General features: G+C 49.6%; 1 protein-coding gene and 1 non-coding gene across 7 annotated transcripts; both read left to right on the forward strand.

The window, feature by feature from the left end:
- The first annotated feature begins 548 nt into the window (after positions 1-548).
- On the forward strand, positions 549-15,600 carry PABPC4 (poly(A) binding protein cytoplasmic 4). Of its 6 annotated transcripts, none has more exons than XM_031464858.2 (16): positions 549-1,672; positions 4,424-4,617; positions 5,372-5,487; positions 6,726-6,865; positions 7,226-7,320; positions 7,972-8,109; positions 8,699-8,794; positions 10,617-10,889; positions 11,232-11,304; positions 11,461-11,580; positions 12,087-12,173; positions 12,268-12,395; positions 13,507-13,600; positions 13,704-13,834; positions 14,065-14,167; positions 15,295-15,600. In XM_031464858.2, the coding sequence occupies exons 1-15, from the start codon at positions 1,480-1,482 to the stop codon at positions 14,152-14,154; spliced, it is 1,968 nt and encodes a 655-aa protein (XP_031320718.1). In that variant the 5' UTR covers positions 549-1,479; the 3' UTR covers positions 14,155-14,167; positions 15,295-15,600. The 6 variants fall into 6 exon arrangements, with proteins under 6 accessions (XP_031320718.1, XP_031320720.1, XP_031320716.1 ...); XM_031464860.2 differs by having other exon boundaries at positions 11,461-11,532; XM_031464856.2 differs by having other exon boundaries at positions 550-1,672; positions 11,232-11,319.
- On the forward strand, positions 9,043-9,177 carry LOC116156984 (small nucleolar RNA SNORA55). The gene has a single exon (XR_004140949.1). It is a non-coding gene; the product is annotated as a small nucleolar RNA SNORA55 (small nucleolar RNA).
- Positions 15,601-15,626: the final 26 nt, after the last annotated feature.

Below are 15,626 nucleotides of genomic sequence, written 5' to 3' on the forward strand. Positions count from 1 at the left end.
TCTAAACAGAGGGGTGATTGTATTTTGTTTTATTAAAGCTGTCCCAAAACTTGCTCGTCTTTCCAGAGAATCTCATCACCCATGGGTACCACTGTGTTAGTAGCTGTCGTGTTCCCGATGATTCTACCTTTAGGTCCCAGTAGTCTAAAAACTTCAGAATGTCTTCTTTATTTGGGCCCAATCATGTACACAGTGGAGGACCTAATGTGTAACTATAATTAATTGTATATCATCTTTATTTTACAGTTAGGCAAGGCATTGATTATAAATATTTTGCGTGTGGGTGGGTTACCTTATCCATGGGTTCTAGTCCCGGAGGGGCGGGTGGTTTGCACTCTACCCACTCTTAGGGAAAGCGGCTCTTGGGTCCGGCGGAGGCCCCGGAGGAGCGGTCCTCCGCGCGCCAGGGGTCGCTGTGGCGCTGCGCGGCCGCGCCGGGACGCTCTCGCGTGGCCGCCCCGCCTCGGGCCCCCGGGCCGAGTGGGCGGGCACGACTGCGCCCAGGTCGCGAGGCGCCCTTCGACCAGCAGCGCCCGGGGCGGGCGGGTATAAATGGAGCGGTGGCTCCCCCGGCCGCCTCTCTCCGCCCCGGGTCGCCGCTGCCTTCGCCGCTTTCGGGCCTAACAGCCTGAAGAAAAAAAGAGAAAAAGATTTAAAAAAAACCTGAAAACGCTTTAAAACCTTAAAAAAAAAAAAAGAAGAAAGAAAGAGAAAAAAGCGAATCCTCCTCGGAGAACCCGCGGGGAAGTCACTTTTGCACGCTTCCGGCCTGCCCGCCGCCGCCGCACCTGGGCGTCTGTCGGTCCCCATCCGTCGGTCCGGTGGTGAGCCACCCGCGCGCCCGCGTCCACGCGCCTCCGCTCGCCGCCCCGCCGCACCGCGTGGCAGCCCCGCGCCCGCAGCCTTCGCCCCCCGTGCGCCGGCCTCCGCGCACCACGTGTCCGCGCTGCCCTTCGCCGGCCCGGCGTGGGAGGCGGCTGCGCGCTCCGGCCGCCCGGGGCTTGCCGAGTCGGCACCGACAAATATTTGGTTTCCCTCTTCCCCGGGCTGCTGTAATCTTAAACCGCCGGGAGCCCGAGGCCTATATTTATAGAGAAACGCGTGTTCCGGAGGCCGCCGTGGGCCCCATTTGGTTGTCTCTTGAAGAATTTTTGTAATTTGGAGGGACGTCCCCTTTTAATTTTTATTGTATTTGTTTTTGGAAAATTTGGAGCTTCAGACCAGGACAGCTGAAAATTAGAAACTCCCACGGAGGGCCATATTGTTTTTGAGAGCCTTTTGTCTGCGGTTTGGCAGTCAAGTCCGAGCCGTCCCCGAACTCCTCTCTCCGGTCCTCGGAGCCTACTCCAGCTTCTCTTAGCTTCACTGCCACCTGTGAGCCGCGGTGCAGGCCACGGCTCCCAGAAGAGCCCCTTTTGTCGTGCGCGGTCCCTCTAAGAAGTCCTCCTGGCGGGGCTCGGGGTAGTGGGGGCTGGGGAGATGAACGCTGCGGCCAGCAGCTACCCCATGGCCTCCCTGTACGTCGGTGACCTGCACTCGGACGTCACCGAGGCCATGCTGTACGAAAAGTTCAGTCCTGCGGGGCCTGTGCTGTCCATCCGGGTCTGCCGCGATATGATCACCCGCCGTTCCCTGGGTTATGCCTACGTCAACTTCCAGCAGCCGGCTGACGGTGAGTAGAAGCCGTGTCCACAGATTTGTGGGTTCCCAGGGGACCCTGGGAGTCTTTCTCCAGGCAGGGCCCTGCCCCCGAGGAGGGGGCATCGCGACGGCACGTTGCCACAGAAGCCATAGTGGGGAACAGGATGCAGGGATTGAGAACACGGGATCCTGGCATCAGATGACTGGAGTTTGAATCTTGCTTCCACCGCTTACTAACTGGGTGACCTTGGGCTAATCGGTGGAGGGGGAGGAGTTGGAGCCCAAGGAGACAGAACGGGACCAGAGGGAAGTCACTGGCATTCCATGTCAGGGTAAGGGGGCTGTGCTGTTAGAGACCATTGCCTGGTCAGTGGCCATGGGCTGGGGCTGTCACAGGCCTACCAGAAAGGCGGGATGATTAAAACACAATTCCTGCAAAAATGTTACAAGGCGAAGATGCTGCCCCCTTCCTCTTTACCCTGGGCTGAGTCTTTGATTTTGTGCTAATAAGGAGTCTTTCAGGGCTGGTAGGAAATGGGGACAATTTTGTGCGTTAAACTTGAGCAGGCACTTGTGCCCGCACCACCAGAACTGCGTGTGCCGAGCCATTTCCCTGATGTGCGTGTTTGCCACGGGGGTGGAGGAGCGTCTCTGGAGGAAGCCCTGGGCTGTGGAGAATGGTAATGCAGGTAGTGGGGGGAGAGAGGGGCAGCTCCGCTTGGAAATCTGCTAGGCTGGTGGGGTTTATCGCCTCACCTGTGAACAGTGCTGTATACTTGTCAGAACCCTTTTACTTCATCCCATCTGAAGAGGAGAGGACTTCTGAGAAGGAAAGGGAGCTGCAAAAGGTTGGGGGCTAATTGGGGACTTTGGGTGCAGTGCTCTGTCAGCCCTGATTGGGGCCTTAGGCCAGAGCCCCGCAAGGTATGCTTCAGGCAGGGCGGGAGCCAGGCCAGGGGAAACCTAATCAGGGGCTGCACGTGACTCAGAATGAACGGCAACAACTGTAGAGACCATTAGCGGGAGAAACAAGCCAGTCTATGGCAGAGGATCTCCGGGTCCCTATTTTTGTCCCTACTTTGTTCCCCGTCTGTGAAGCACAGAGAATGTCACTTGCCCAGGATGTGGCTGAGGCCAGAGAATTGGACTTGTTGAGAGGCACGCAGCACTACTACCGCCAGTTCAGTGTGCTGCGTTGTGTCTAGCCACAGGCCACAAGGTAGCTCTGTGGCCTTTTTAGGGGGGGTGTAGTGGGCACATTGGCTGTTGTCTGCCTCCTTCACTCTTCTGAACAAAAGTTCTGTCACTTAGAGATAGTAACAGAAGCCATTGGTTTGTGTGTCTGCCAGCACATACCTCTGCAGGACCTCTCCCTGCTATAAATAAGTGCATCCAGATTTGTCAGACTAAGCCGACTTGCCTTGTGCAGCACTGTCTGGAAATAGACAAGGAGCTGGGTTGAAATGGGCTCCTTTGCTGCTAATTCATGAAACATGGGGCACAGGCTGTGGGTCACAGAGTCATCACCAGTGAGCTCTTCTGTAAGGATTTTTCCTAACTTGAATCTGTCTCCCCTTTCCCTGCCCCTGCCCCCATACTGAACGTTCCCACCTTCCTCAGGTAGGCTCAGTGGTTGGAAATAGTGAAAAGGGGACACTTCTGGCAGAGTTAGGGAATTGTGTCCCTGTTTTAGGTGAGATGGTGCCTTGAGGCAGGAGAAACACCCCCTATCCACACCCCTGATGGGAGAGGGTTCTGGAGGATGTCATTGCATAAGTCGGAGAAGGTGCCACCAGCTCTGGGGCCTTGTTACTACTGGTAAAGAGGTTTTCTATTTATTTTAGCCTCTGGTTCTTTAAATGGTCTCCACGGTGTATGTATGGATGTGGTTGGGAAGCTAAGGAAGCATCCCAAAGCATTGGATGAAGAACATGATTGGGCACCAGGGCATTTGAAAGTCCTGGAATTCCATAGGTCTCAGAGTAAGGCTTCAGACAGCCTGGAAACCACTAGGGCTGGGGCCTACCTGCACTGTCTACTCAGGCAGAAAGGTGTTGCGGTTTCATCTGTCTTGTCCTAATAATACAAAGAAGATTTCCATGTGTGATCATTTTGATGATTGAGGCTTTTTTGTCTGAATCAACTTTTGGTCTCAGAAATTGAAAATACAAGAGACTCCACTAAATTCGGAGACGGTGCATTTTCCCCAGTCGATTGCTCACAGGTTTTTTGTCATTTGTCTTATGGATGGGTTGTAAACTGAGTGACAGCTAGTTGTTGATAACATTGATGCAATACCTTACTGAAAAATAACCGAAGTCTGCCATTAGTTTTTTTAGTCAGTAGTTACCTCTACCGCTTAGCCATCCTGAACATGTTTGTCCATTTTATAGATGAATCATTTTACCTGTTCCACCTGTGTCCCAGTGGGCAGTAGGCCGTAGAGGCTTTTATAAATGATGAAGCTTAGTCAGTTGTGAGGTGTTATCATTTGATCCTGGTGCCATAAATCTGTTTAGAATATCTTGCCTAACCTTACCTACCCAGCGAGGATGCAGACTCAGAGCGGTTGAGATTTCTGCCATGAAGGAAGGCAATTAGCGAGAACTAGCATTGCAGGCTGGAGGAATCTGATGTCCTTTACTTTTAATAGAGTTGCCTTTTATCAGTGCTTACCTTGAGAAGTCCTGGTGTTATCTGTTCCTGGGACGTGGCAGTCACCTAAGCAAGGTAACGTATTATACCCTCAACCGTGTTTCTCTCTTGCGTTTCTCTCTTGCAGCTGAGCGGGCCTTGGATACCATGAATTTTGATGTGATTAAGGGAAAGCCAATTCGTATCATGTGGTCTCAGAGGGATCCCTCTTTGAGAAAATCTGGCGTGGGAAATGTCTTCATCAAGAACCTGGACAAATCTATAGATAACAAGGCACTTTATGATACTTTTTCTGCTTTTGGAAACATTCTGTCCTGCAAGGTAAACATTGATTAAATGATTTCAGCAGAATAATTACTGAATCATGGAAACAGATAATCAAATGGGGAACTTGGAATTGGGCGACAGGGTATTGATAATTTTCAGAATACTGGAAATGGCTCTGAAGCCTGAAAGTCCCTGTAGATAATCTCATGCCACAGCCTCGCATAAACCAGCAGGTGCTTTCATGTCTTTGTTTATTCTTCCCTCTGCCTGAAATATCCTCCCTGTTTTTTAACTTTGGAAGGCATCAAAAGGTTTCTCTCTGGGCGGGTGATTGGAGGGCAGGGAGGTGGGTACGGTACCAGAGCAGTGCCTCTGGTCTCCAGGAAGCTGTGCTTAGTCGTTTTAGAAGCATGAGTTCACCCTCTTCCTTCTCTGAGCACCTGTTTATGTGGAGCATTTTGTACAGCTTGTGTGGTGGTGGTGGTTTACATGTCTGACTCCACACTAGCCTGGAGTCCTACCGTGGACTTGGAAGCTGGTTTGTCTTTCTGTAGTTCTGTGGTTTTGCACCCAGGTCTCTAAATGTTTTTTAATGAAATAAGAACACAGTTGAAATAGAAGCAGCCTGAGAGTGGCTACCATTTGTAAATGGAACATCACTCAGTACCTGCTGTAGCCTCTGCCTCTTGACCACTGATGGGCTGGTGGCCTTTCAGACACAGGAGCCCCTGAGCGGGAGCCTGCATGGCTCCCGAGTCTCTGGAGCTGGGCAGTTGTGCTGAAGTGGCCCACCTTGTCTTTTTAACAGGTGGTGTGTGATGAGAACGGCTCTAAGGGTTATGCCTTTGTCCACTTCGAGACCCAAGAGGCTGCCGACAAGGCCATCGAGAAGATGAACGGCATGCTTCTCAATGACCGCAAAGTGTGAGTGTCCCAGTCCGGAGCAACAGCCATCGCATGAGCCAGCCGTGGCCCCACCTCGGTATTAACTGGCACACACAAGGCGGCTACTGGTTCTCTCGGCCCAAGTGTGGCCTGCTCCTACCTCTCCACTCCAGGGCTGGTGAGTCTCCCTGCCCGAGCTGTGGCAGCCCTTTTGACTCGCCAAGGTGGGCTTCCTGCCCAAGCCATGGCTGGCCTGCCGCCTCTCCCTTAAAAGCATCCGTCCGTGGGTTTTGTGAGCGTTAGCAACTGGGGCTGGCTGGAAGGCAGCTCTGAGCCCACTCTGAGCAGGGGTCTTGGCCAGCGGCAGAGTGGAGAGGGCCCTGGGCTGACCAGGAGCTGTATGCTAGCCATGTGACGTTGGCTTTCCTGTGACTCAGGTCTGTCCATCAGGTCACTTGCTAGGGGTTCATGCCAAATTGTCCCCTCCACTTGGCTAACTTATGACTCAGTGGCCTTCAGATACAAGGCTGGCTCCACAGTAACACTTAATTTGGTTACAGTGAAAAATCTCATCCCATTGCAGAAGACTGTTCATAATAGACTCTGTTGCTTTGGTTTGGTTATTGCAGAATGGAGAAGCATGGATCTTAGCTAAGCCATGCAGGGAGAGAAGGGACAGTAATCTTGGCTATGACAAGTAAAAATCATTTCTGTCCTTTGGGTCAGTGAACAGACAAGGGGACGGGCTGCACTGATGATGTGTATGTGCCCAGTGGTCAAGTCTTTCAAAGGTATCACTAGAAAGAAAACTAAAAATTTTTAATGTATGAATACCTTTTCCCCTTAAGTATAAACAGCACCAAAATGAATAAAGGGAAAAAGAAACAGCTACCTCTTAGTTCACTCCAACTATCTCACTCCTAGGATTAACCACTGTTAACAGTTTGGTTTGTATCCTTCCAGACCTTTTCTATGCATTTACATAGATGCACAGAAATGAACGTTTTAAAAACATGGTCATCAGGTTTCTTCACGAAGGCAGTGATGTGGTAGGAGGAGCCCTGGTCTGAGCCAGGAGCCCTGGGGCTGGTCCTCGCAGGACAGTCCTGCCTCTTTTCTCTTTCTGCTGGGGAGTCTCTGAGCTTGCTGTCTCGGTGGTTGGATGGGGACTCTTGTGTTTAAACCTCTCCTGTCAGCCTTTAACTTGCGTTCCTTTGGGCCCCTAAAAATCATGTTTTGTTCCTGTGGGTGATCACTTTTTCATGGTTTCCTTTTAGGTTTGTGGGCAGATTCAAGTCTCGAAAAGAGCGAGAGGCCGAGCTTGGAGCCAAAGCCAAGGAATTCACCAATGTTTATATCAAAAACTTTGGGGAAGAGGTGGATGATGAGAGTCTGAAAGAGCTATTCAGCCAGTTTGGTAAGTCAGGGCCCTTTGCCCCATGTGTCCCCCTTCGCAGTCCACCAGACTTGGAATTCATCTGTTTTTACTTAAGAGATGAGGGCACCCAGACCCAGAAGTAAAGTACCTTGCATGGCAAAGGCTACAGGGTGGATAGGAATAGACTCCAGGCCTTGGCACTTGGCTTCGTCCTACTTTCTCCCATCCCCAAGGCCATCTCAGCAGCTTGGTCAGAATTAGAAGGCCAAGCGTAGTACCTCTTAGAGTCCCATCTGGGTTCAGCAAAGAGGTTGCTTTCAAGTGGGCTCCTAGAGAAGGCTTTTGTCCTTGAGCTGTGGTGGAGATGGTGTGACTAATAGTTCTGTCCTTTGGTAATAGGTAAGACCCTAAGTGTCAAGGTGATGAGAGATCCCAGTGGGAAATCCAAAGGCTTTGGCTTTGTGAGTTACGAAAAACACGAGGATGCCAATAAGGTGAGAGTACCACGAGGGTCGGGAAAAGTGTGTAGGAAGTGGCCCCAGAGTGTGGGCAGGACCTTGCCAGCACCTAGTAGAGTGGAGCTGGAATTGTCTGAGGACCTAGCAGTGATGCACAGTCACTGTACTCTGGGATTGTCTTCCCAAGAGATTTTCCATGTTAATATAACTGTTTTCAAAGCACTTGGCATATGCTTGTCACCTTGGCTGTTGAGCCGTGTAAGTTGAAAGAATAGGGCGGGTTTGTTCCCATTTGTAGGTGAGGGAACTAAGACCACAGAGTTGCTGATTTTGATGACAGCACAGCAGCTCTTTGTGGGTGCAACATTATGCTAGGCCTCAACATATATAACTTAAATAATACCCACAAAACTCTAGAAATTTAGTGACAGCCACGTTATCAACGTAGGCTCATGTCCACCATGCTTGTGTTTATTACAAATGTACTATTTTTTCACTATATTTCCTGGACCAGAACCCCGTCTTACTGATGAAGTTTGGATTTGCTTAGCTTCGGCGATAGGGTGAAATTAGTGTTTGTCCCGTAGGGAAGATTTCTTTCTCAAAATATTTGATGGGACTTAACAATCTCCAAAGCAAGGCCACTGCCTCTGCATTTTAATTTAAAGACATGTATTTCCTCTTCAGGCTGTGGAAGAGATGAATGGAAAAGAAATCAGTGGGAAAGTCATTTTTGTTGGCCGTGCACAGAAGAAAGTGGAACGGCAGGCTGAGTTAAAGCGGAAATTTGAACAGCTGAAACAGGAGAGAATTAGTCGCTATCAGGTGAGAGGTGGTCTCACAGCCTCCCGGCAGGGGGACGTACAAAGCACCCTTAGTTTAGCAGGCTTTCTCTTTGGGGATCTTGGGTCTGCTCTCTCTCATCTCCCTCAAGATCAGGTTTAAAAGGGTACATCTACCAGATACAGCAGCAATTCTGAAACAAGGATGAAGGAAATTAATTTATTCATTTATGGATTCTGTTCTGGAAGCCTGGGTCTGTTCTTAGTCCTGTGGGTTCCTTTTACTTAAATGATACCCCTCTGTTGGAATTGGTGGTGAGAGAGCTCTGCTGGGGTCGGTGGTCAGCCTGAGCAGCGCTGAGCAAGGCTGAGACTGCGTCCCTGGCCCTGGCAGAGTTTCTCAGCTTGGAGCCTGCATCAGAATCCCCTGCAGGGCTTGTTAAATCACAGGTTTCTGGGCCCTAGAGTTTATGGTTCCCTGGGTGTGGTTTCTGGCCTGTGATTTTGTATTTCTCACAAGTACCCAGAGGTGCTGCTGCTGCTGCATGTCTGGGGACAACACACTTTGAGAACCACTGTCTTAGGGGATGTCTGGGTGTAGAAGTGCAGTTAACGGTGATACTCTGTTTCAGGGGGTGAACCTCTACATTAAGAACTTGGATGACACCATTGATGATGAGAAGTTAAGGAAAGAGTTTTCTCCTTTTGGATCAATCACTAGCGCTAAGGTATTTTATACCGAGGTTTTGGGATGGAAGCAGAAGTTTATTGTACTTGTTTCACTGAAGGAATAAGATGTAAATTTTGTTTATTTTTGAGAGTAGCTAGGTATCACATTAATCTGGCAAATTCCTCCTGGCCTTCAGCTACCCATCTGAGTATATGCTTTGGAAAATGACATTTCATTGCACTGTCTCCTAGGCACTGGGGATGGAGATGAATCTGACTCAGTTCTTTCCCGCCAACACCCCCCAGAGCACCTAAATCTTTCCCATTCTTTGCTGCTTCGTGCTGGTGTGGGGACAGATGGTGCTACAGTATGAGCAGAGGAAATCCAGACAGGTTGTTTTCCATTTGTCTTGGGGCCTGTCTCTACAACTCTGCCACACTTTTTCCTCTAACGAAGGCATTTTGAGGATTTTGGAGCTGGGGTCGGAAACTTCCATCTGGTCTCAAGGAAGGGCGAGTGGGGAATAGAAAGTTTGTTTTTGCATGTTTTGCAGTGTGTATCATCTGCTTGATTTCCTTTGATAATCATATCAGCTGAGTTAGCAGGGTGAGTAATTATGAACCCCCTTTTGAAGATACGGAATTTGAGTCCTTGAGTGAAAGAATGCTGGTTACTTGAGGATGGAGCACTGCATGTCCTTGGCACTGTGGGTGTGTGGTGGGAACCGTGATGGCATCTGAAAGTTTTGAGTCATAGCCTGATGCAGACACCGTTCCTGCTCCACAGAGGTGCAGCAGATGTCACGGAGGCCATGTGGGCCAGTCAACAATTGGTGACCCTGCCCTGGCCCTTAGCTCGTTGCTCATAACCTAGGGAGCATTATTTTCAGGTGTAGCAGAGTGTGGGCCAAAGACCCCCCCAAGGATTTCCTTAGTTCCTCTCCCCTTCCCTCTTATCACCCCCTTGGCCTCCATCAGTGCAACGAATAATAGTCTCTCCTAGCTGACCAGCACAGGAGTCAAGTTGGCATTTGCAAGAAGAGAGCAAAACAACCATATCTTAAAATTTCCCGGGCATCCTTTTTAAGATCATGGTGTCACATTATTTTTGCACACCTCATTGGTAGACTGTTGTTGGGTTGATACACACCTTTACTTCGAAGCATGATTTCCACTTCAAGAGGCTCTCCAGGCAGTGAGCTAAGACACACACATGGTCGTGTTGCTGCCAGGGCTTCTGAGGAGGTAGCTCAGGGAAAGTGATAAATGATCTTTTCAGGTGAGGAAAAAGCCATTTGTGAATGACAGTTTATAGAAGACTGCCTGAACCAGAAGACATGTAGCTTTGTAGCCATTTGCTTGGAGGGTATTCTGGATATTGAGGCTCAGAGAAGACAAGGCAGGTGGTTCTTTTTTTAAGGTTGTACAGCACAAAGATTACAGAATGGGTCTAGAATCCAGGTTCCTGTCTCCTGGCTGGTTACCTTTCTGCTCTGTTATTCCCATTAAATAATGGTGGCAGTCATTGGCTTTAGAACTCATACCCACGTGTGGTATTTCAAAAGCATGTCCTAACCTTGCTAAGAGCTTAGTTTTGTTCACCAGGATCTTGGGCACATGGGTTCTGCAAATAAGTTGCTTGATGCTACAGTCCAGATCTCTGGGTTCCCAGAGGTAGCTATGCTTCTAAGTATCAGGAAATATCTTTGGGTTCCTTAGGGCCTAAGCATTTTAGTGACTTAGTGACTCAGTCAGTTGGTCTAGGGTTCATCGTGGGACAGGGCTGAGAAGCCTTGACCTAGATTGGGTAACTCTTGGAGTAGAACCCAGGTTTTTATCACATGGACACCCATGTCCTAAGTGGCTGGTCTCGTTTTGTAGGTGATGCTGGAGGATGGGAGAAGCAAAGGGTTTGGCTTTGTCTGCTTCTCATCCCCGGAAGAGGCAACAAAAGCAGTCACTGAGATGAATGGACGCATCGTAGGCTCCAAGCCACTGTATGTTGCCCTGGCCCAGAGAAAGGAAGAGAGAAAGGCTCACTTGACCAACCAGTATATGCAGCGGGTCGCGGGCATGAGAGCACTCCCTGCCAACGCCATCTTAAATCAGTTCCAGCCTGCAGCTGGGGGCTACTTTGTGCCAGCAGTTCCACAGGTGGGTCTGCTTTGTGCTCACGGCTCTTTGGAGCCTGTCCACTGACAGCTGCTGTTGCAGTTCTTAGTGGTTGGGGAGAGGGATTTTTGGATATTGGAGTTCCAGACCGTCAGAGTGAAGACTCTAAAAATGAAATGAAGGACTTACCCATGGTCGCCAACACATAATGGCAGGGGTAGAGTAAAAGAATCTCCGTTAACTGACCGTCCCTCCCCCGAGCTTTTGAGAAGAGAGCGCTTCTGCCCCAAATAATTAGCCTAGTGCCTGGTAGAGAGATGAGATACTTCTATAGTATGGCTTCAGGTCCTTAAAGTAAAAGGGCTTGGGGCCTCTTTCTTACAGGCTCAGGGAAGACCTCCGTATTACACACCTAACCAGTTAGCACAGATGAGGCCTAATCCACGCTGGCAGCAAGGTGGGAGACCTCAAGGTAGGTGGTGGGAAACAGTGATTTAATGCTCAGGGTGTACTGTTCTGGTCTCCCCCGCCTCTCCTCCCCCTCTGAGATGTGCAGCCTAGGTTCAGATCCACGTCGTTCTTCGGTGATGTGTGATTTTTGTCTTTCCACCAGGCTTCCAAGGAATGCCAAGTGCTATCCGCCAGTCTGGGCCTCGTCCAGCTCTTCGCCATCTGGCTCCAACTGGTAATGCTCCGGCCTCTCGTGGCCTCCCTACTACCGCTCAGAGAGTCGGTGAGCAAACTGGCCTTGAAGTGTGGCCCGGGGAGGAGGGAGTCAGGACGACTAGGCGCTGCCAGGGTTGGTCAGTTCGTTGGGCTCATCGCGTTGTCCGGTCCGGGTTCTGTAATCCTAGCTGTGTGCTTAGGTAGGTACTTCAGCAGCAGGGATAACACGATAAGTTCTAAGTATTGGTTCCTTTTAAGATTCTTTGTCTCATCTGTGGCTGACTCATGTGAAAAAGGCTAATTGTAGAAGTTTGTTAGCTGAATTACTACAGAGGCAGCCTGTTCTTTGGATGGGGTTGGGAGATTCAAGGAGCTTTTTTGCAGAATATGTCCTGTATTCGGAGAGGTGGAAAGAGTTGTATGTTACCTGTTGGCTCTTCCTCAAAAGTAGCAGTAGTGGCCCCATGTGTGATGTGTGTTGCGTGACCATGCTTTGGAATTTCTCCTTCCGTGGGACGTGGCCAGTTGGACATCTGCCGCCAACACTGATGTGCATTTGCTGGTCTGTTGTAGGGTCTGAGTGCCCGGACCGCTTGGCTATGGACTTTGGTGGGGCTGGTGCCGCCCAGCAAGGGCTGACTGACAGCTGCCAGTCTGGAGGTGGTATTGGATGCACACAGAATGGGGAAAGATGGGATTTGACGGGCCTTTGCCCAGACTGATGGGCTTTAATTTTACGTGTCCTTTTCCTAAGGCGTCCCCACAGCCGTGCAGAACTTGGCACCTCGTGCTGCCGTTGCTGCCGCTGCTCCTCGGGCTGTTGCACCTTACAAATATGCCTCCAGTGTCCGCAGCCCTCACCCTGCCATGCAGCCTCTGCAGGTGAGGTCCACCAGACACGATGCTAAAAGCGTATCCCCCGTTTCCACATGGTTTAAAAGCTGCCTTGCTTGGATTCCTTCCACAGGTATTAGATGCCTGCTCTGTGTCAGGGAGCCATGTCCTGTGTGGTGACCTGGCCCTTGAGGGGCTTTCTAGTGGGAGAGGAGGGGCCTGCAGGTGTTCTTCCTGATGACAGTGGATTCGGCAGTGCCCAGAGGAGACAGCCATGCTCCTGCTCTCCTGGCTGCAGGCAGAGCTCACTCGGCTCTTTGAGCTTCCATTTCACTTTCACAGCAGGTGGCCAAGTTGATCCTTGGCTGCTCTACAAGGTGGTTCGGGTGGGAAAGAACCCCATCTTACAGATGGGGGGGGGTTCTGCTTCAGAGGTGTTAGGTTGGGTGAAGGAGTTGGACCCAGAGCTCAGTTTCTGAGCTGGAACTGCTGTCGAGAGCTGGGCCCCCCTCCTGTCCCATGCTCTTAGTTGGAGATTTCCCAGAACTTGGCACTGTTATGAGATGTTTTTTGTCTACAGGGCCATACTTTTAGGACTGTGGCTGGTATTGACATTGCATGCTGACAGTCCTCAAGCGTTTGATACAGTAAAAGCATCTGGTGCAATAAAGATGATGTGGAATATAAATAAGTCAAAGTGTTTTGCTGCTCACATCTTTCAACCCAGTCTCTACTGGGCATTCATCCTAAAGGAAAGCTAACTTTCAGGAAAGGGCTACACATACAAATGTTCGCAATACCTTATTTATTATTCACAGAGCTTCCAAGTCTTGGGTAACCTTGGATAAATTACGCTCATTGTAACGGAGTAAATTTAAATCATTTGGTAGGTGATTGCCTAGCACTGTAGGTTTATGTTTTCATATTAATTTCCTTTCCCTTCGGATAGCGTGCCTTTTTTATTGTGGTTGGTTGTGTTTTTATGCTCACGCCACTATTCCTCCCGTCACCCTCTCAATCCCCCAAGACTGAAATCAGTTCCCTGACAGCAAGGACAATTATCTCCATCTCCTCCCACTCAGTAGCGTTTCAGATGTTGAGTGGTTGGGCTCATGACCACTTTTCTTGGTGCTAATCCGCTGCCTTTCCTGGTTCCCAGGCACCCCAGCCTGCAGTCCATGTGCAGGGGCAGGAGCCGTTGACCGCCTCTATGCTGGCCGCAGCACCCCCCCAGGAACAGAAGCAGATGCTGGGTGAGTGACCCATGTGCTTGCAGAAGAGGGGGCCAGAGCCTACTACTGGCCTCTGTTCTCTCCTGGGATTCGTCCAGGTTTTTAATGGAATACCTTCCTACAGGTGAACGTTTATTCCCTCTCATCCAAACCATGCATTCAAACCTGGCTGGGAAGATTACCGGGATGCTGCTGGAAATTGACAACTCGGAGCTGCTGCACATGCTGGAGTCCCCCGAGTCTCTCCGCTCTAAGGTGAGCTGGACGTCAGACCCCATGGCTTCAGCTCACTCGGCTCAGGAGGATGATGGGTTGGCATTGGACACCCAGGGGTGGCAGAAGGGTCTCCTGCCCCCTGGGCCTCCTCCTCATGCCTCACCTGTAACCTGTGGGCTGCTGTGGTGTGGGTATTTTGGAAAGCCACTGGCACTAGGGATGGGCAGAGAGCTCCCTTATGTCACTGACCACCTAGAGACTTCTCACAGGTGGATGAAGCCGTGGCGGTCCTGCAGGCTCATCATGCCAAGAAAGAAGCTGCCCAGAAGGTGGGCGCTGTTGCTGCTGCTACCTCTTAGACAAGGACAAACCGTATGTTTGGCTATTTTTGTTTTCTGCAATGGTTTTAACTTGTGAATATCTTCCTAAAACATTAGGGGCAGTGTATATAGAGCCATGTTTTTGCCCCTTAACCTGATAACTTGGGCAGGCTGTCACCTGGGGGTTTTCTGTCATCTAGATGAGTTAAATTGGAGAAGAGAGTACAGTTTATAATTTAGAAGGTGCAAACAACAGTTTTCTTCAAAGAGCACCTGGTTAGATCTTTCTCAAGAATCATCTTGTTGGTCTGAAATAATGATAGATATACATTATAATCCCGTCCCGCAGTCTTAACCTCTATGAACATCTCCCTGATTTGGCTTAAGGTTGGTGAGGTCAGCTGTGTGTACACCTGCTACTTAGCTCTGGGACCACAGTGGGCACAGAGCTTGGTGTTGGAGTGAGACAGACACACCTGGCTACACTTTGACTCAGAGTGTGTGTTTCTGCCGACTTCTGGACTTGGGGGCCAGAGCCTCTGTCTGCAGTGACTTGGGGCAGTGAAGCTTAACTAGGGCCTCTGACGAGGACTGGCAGGTGCCTCCAGATGGAGAAAGGAGAGAACCAAATGAGCATGGGCAGAGGCCAGGAAAACGGGCACATGGTAAAGGGCTAAAGCTGGTGTGTTGGTGGGGCCTGACGTGGCACAGTCGCGGCCCCCTTGTTAAGGATCTGAGCCCTGTCATTTGGAATTTAAGCAATAAAACCACAGAAACTGGTTACAGGATGGCCAGGAAGGGTGGAGGTGGGGCTTTATATACAGTAGCTAGCTTCAAAGTCGCTGATTCTTAACCAGAGGTGCTTCCTCAGAGGACATTTGCCAACATCTGGAGACATTTTTGTTTCTGTACATAGAATATCAGCCAGAGGGTTCATCTCTGAGGTTCTTTTGATTATGTATTTGTTTGTTTTTTGTGGTTTTTTTTTTTGTTTGTTTTTGTTTTTTGTTGTTTTTTATTTTACAAAGAGGGAGTGATTAGGTTTACTTATTTTTGGAGGAGGTACTGGGGATTGAAACCCTGGACTTTGTGTGTGCTAAGCATGCACTATACCACTTGAGCTATGTCGTTCCCCCCTTGATTTTGTATATATTTATGTGTTGGTGCTTTTCTTTTCAGGATTCAAAAGCCAAATAAACCCTCGTGGAATTCAGCTCAAGGTTTGAAGACTTCTAGCTTGTCCTATGGACCTCAACACCAAGAACCACAAATTGCAAATTTAGTAGGTCATTTTGTATCAAAAGGTCAATTATGAAGCGCCTAGAATTTTTCAATTAAAAGAATATATTCTCTGGGTTCTCATGGCCAGAAAAAGTGTTAACTTTTTTTTCTATTGTGGGTTTTGATTTTTTCCCCCAAGAAATTGGTTTTATTTGATGTACCAAGTCTTAAGTTTCTCAATAAAGAAAAAAAATCTCCGTAAAACTGCCTCTGTTTTACTCGGACCACAG

Source organism: Camelus dromedarius, chromosome 14 (assembly GCF_036321535.1).
Source record: "Camelus dromedarius isolate mCamDro1 chromosome 14, mCamDro1.pat, whole genome shotgun sequence".
In the NCBI taxonomy this organism is placed as follows: domain Eukaryota; kingdom Metazoa; phylum Chordata; class Mammalia; order Artiodactyla; family Camelidae; genus Camelus; species Camelus dromedarius.

Excerpts from the sequence above, each read along its gene's own strand:
- PABPC4 (XM_031464856.2), top strand. The coding sequence starts at position 1,480 with ATGAACGCTGCGGCCAGCAGCTACCCCATGGCCTCCCTGTACGTCGGT. Across the intron at positions 4,618-5,371 it reads GAAACATTCTGTCCTGCAAG|GTGGTGTGTGATGAGAACGG; the intron begins GTAAACATTGAT and ends TCTTTTTAACAG. Across the intron at positions 11,320-11,460 it reads GCAAGGTGGGAGACCTCAAG|GCTTCCAAGGAATGCCAAGT; the intron begins GTAGGTGGTGGG and ends TCTTTCCACCAG.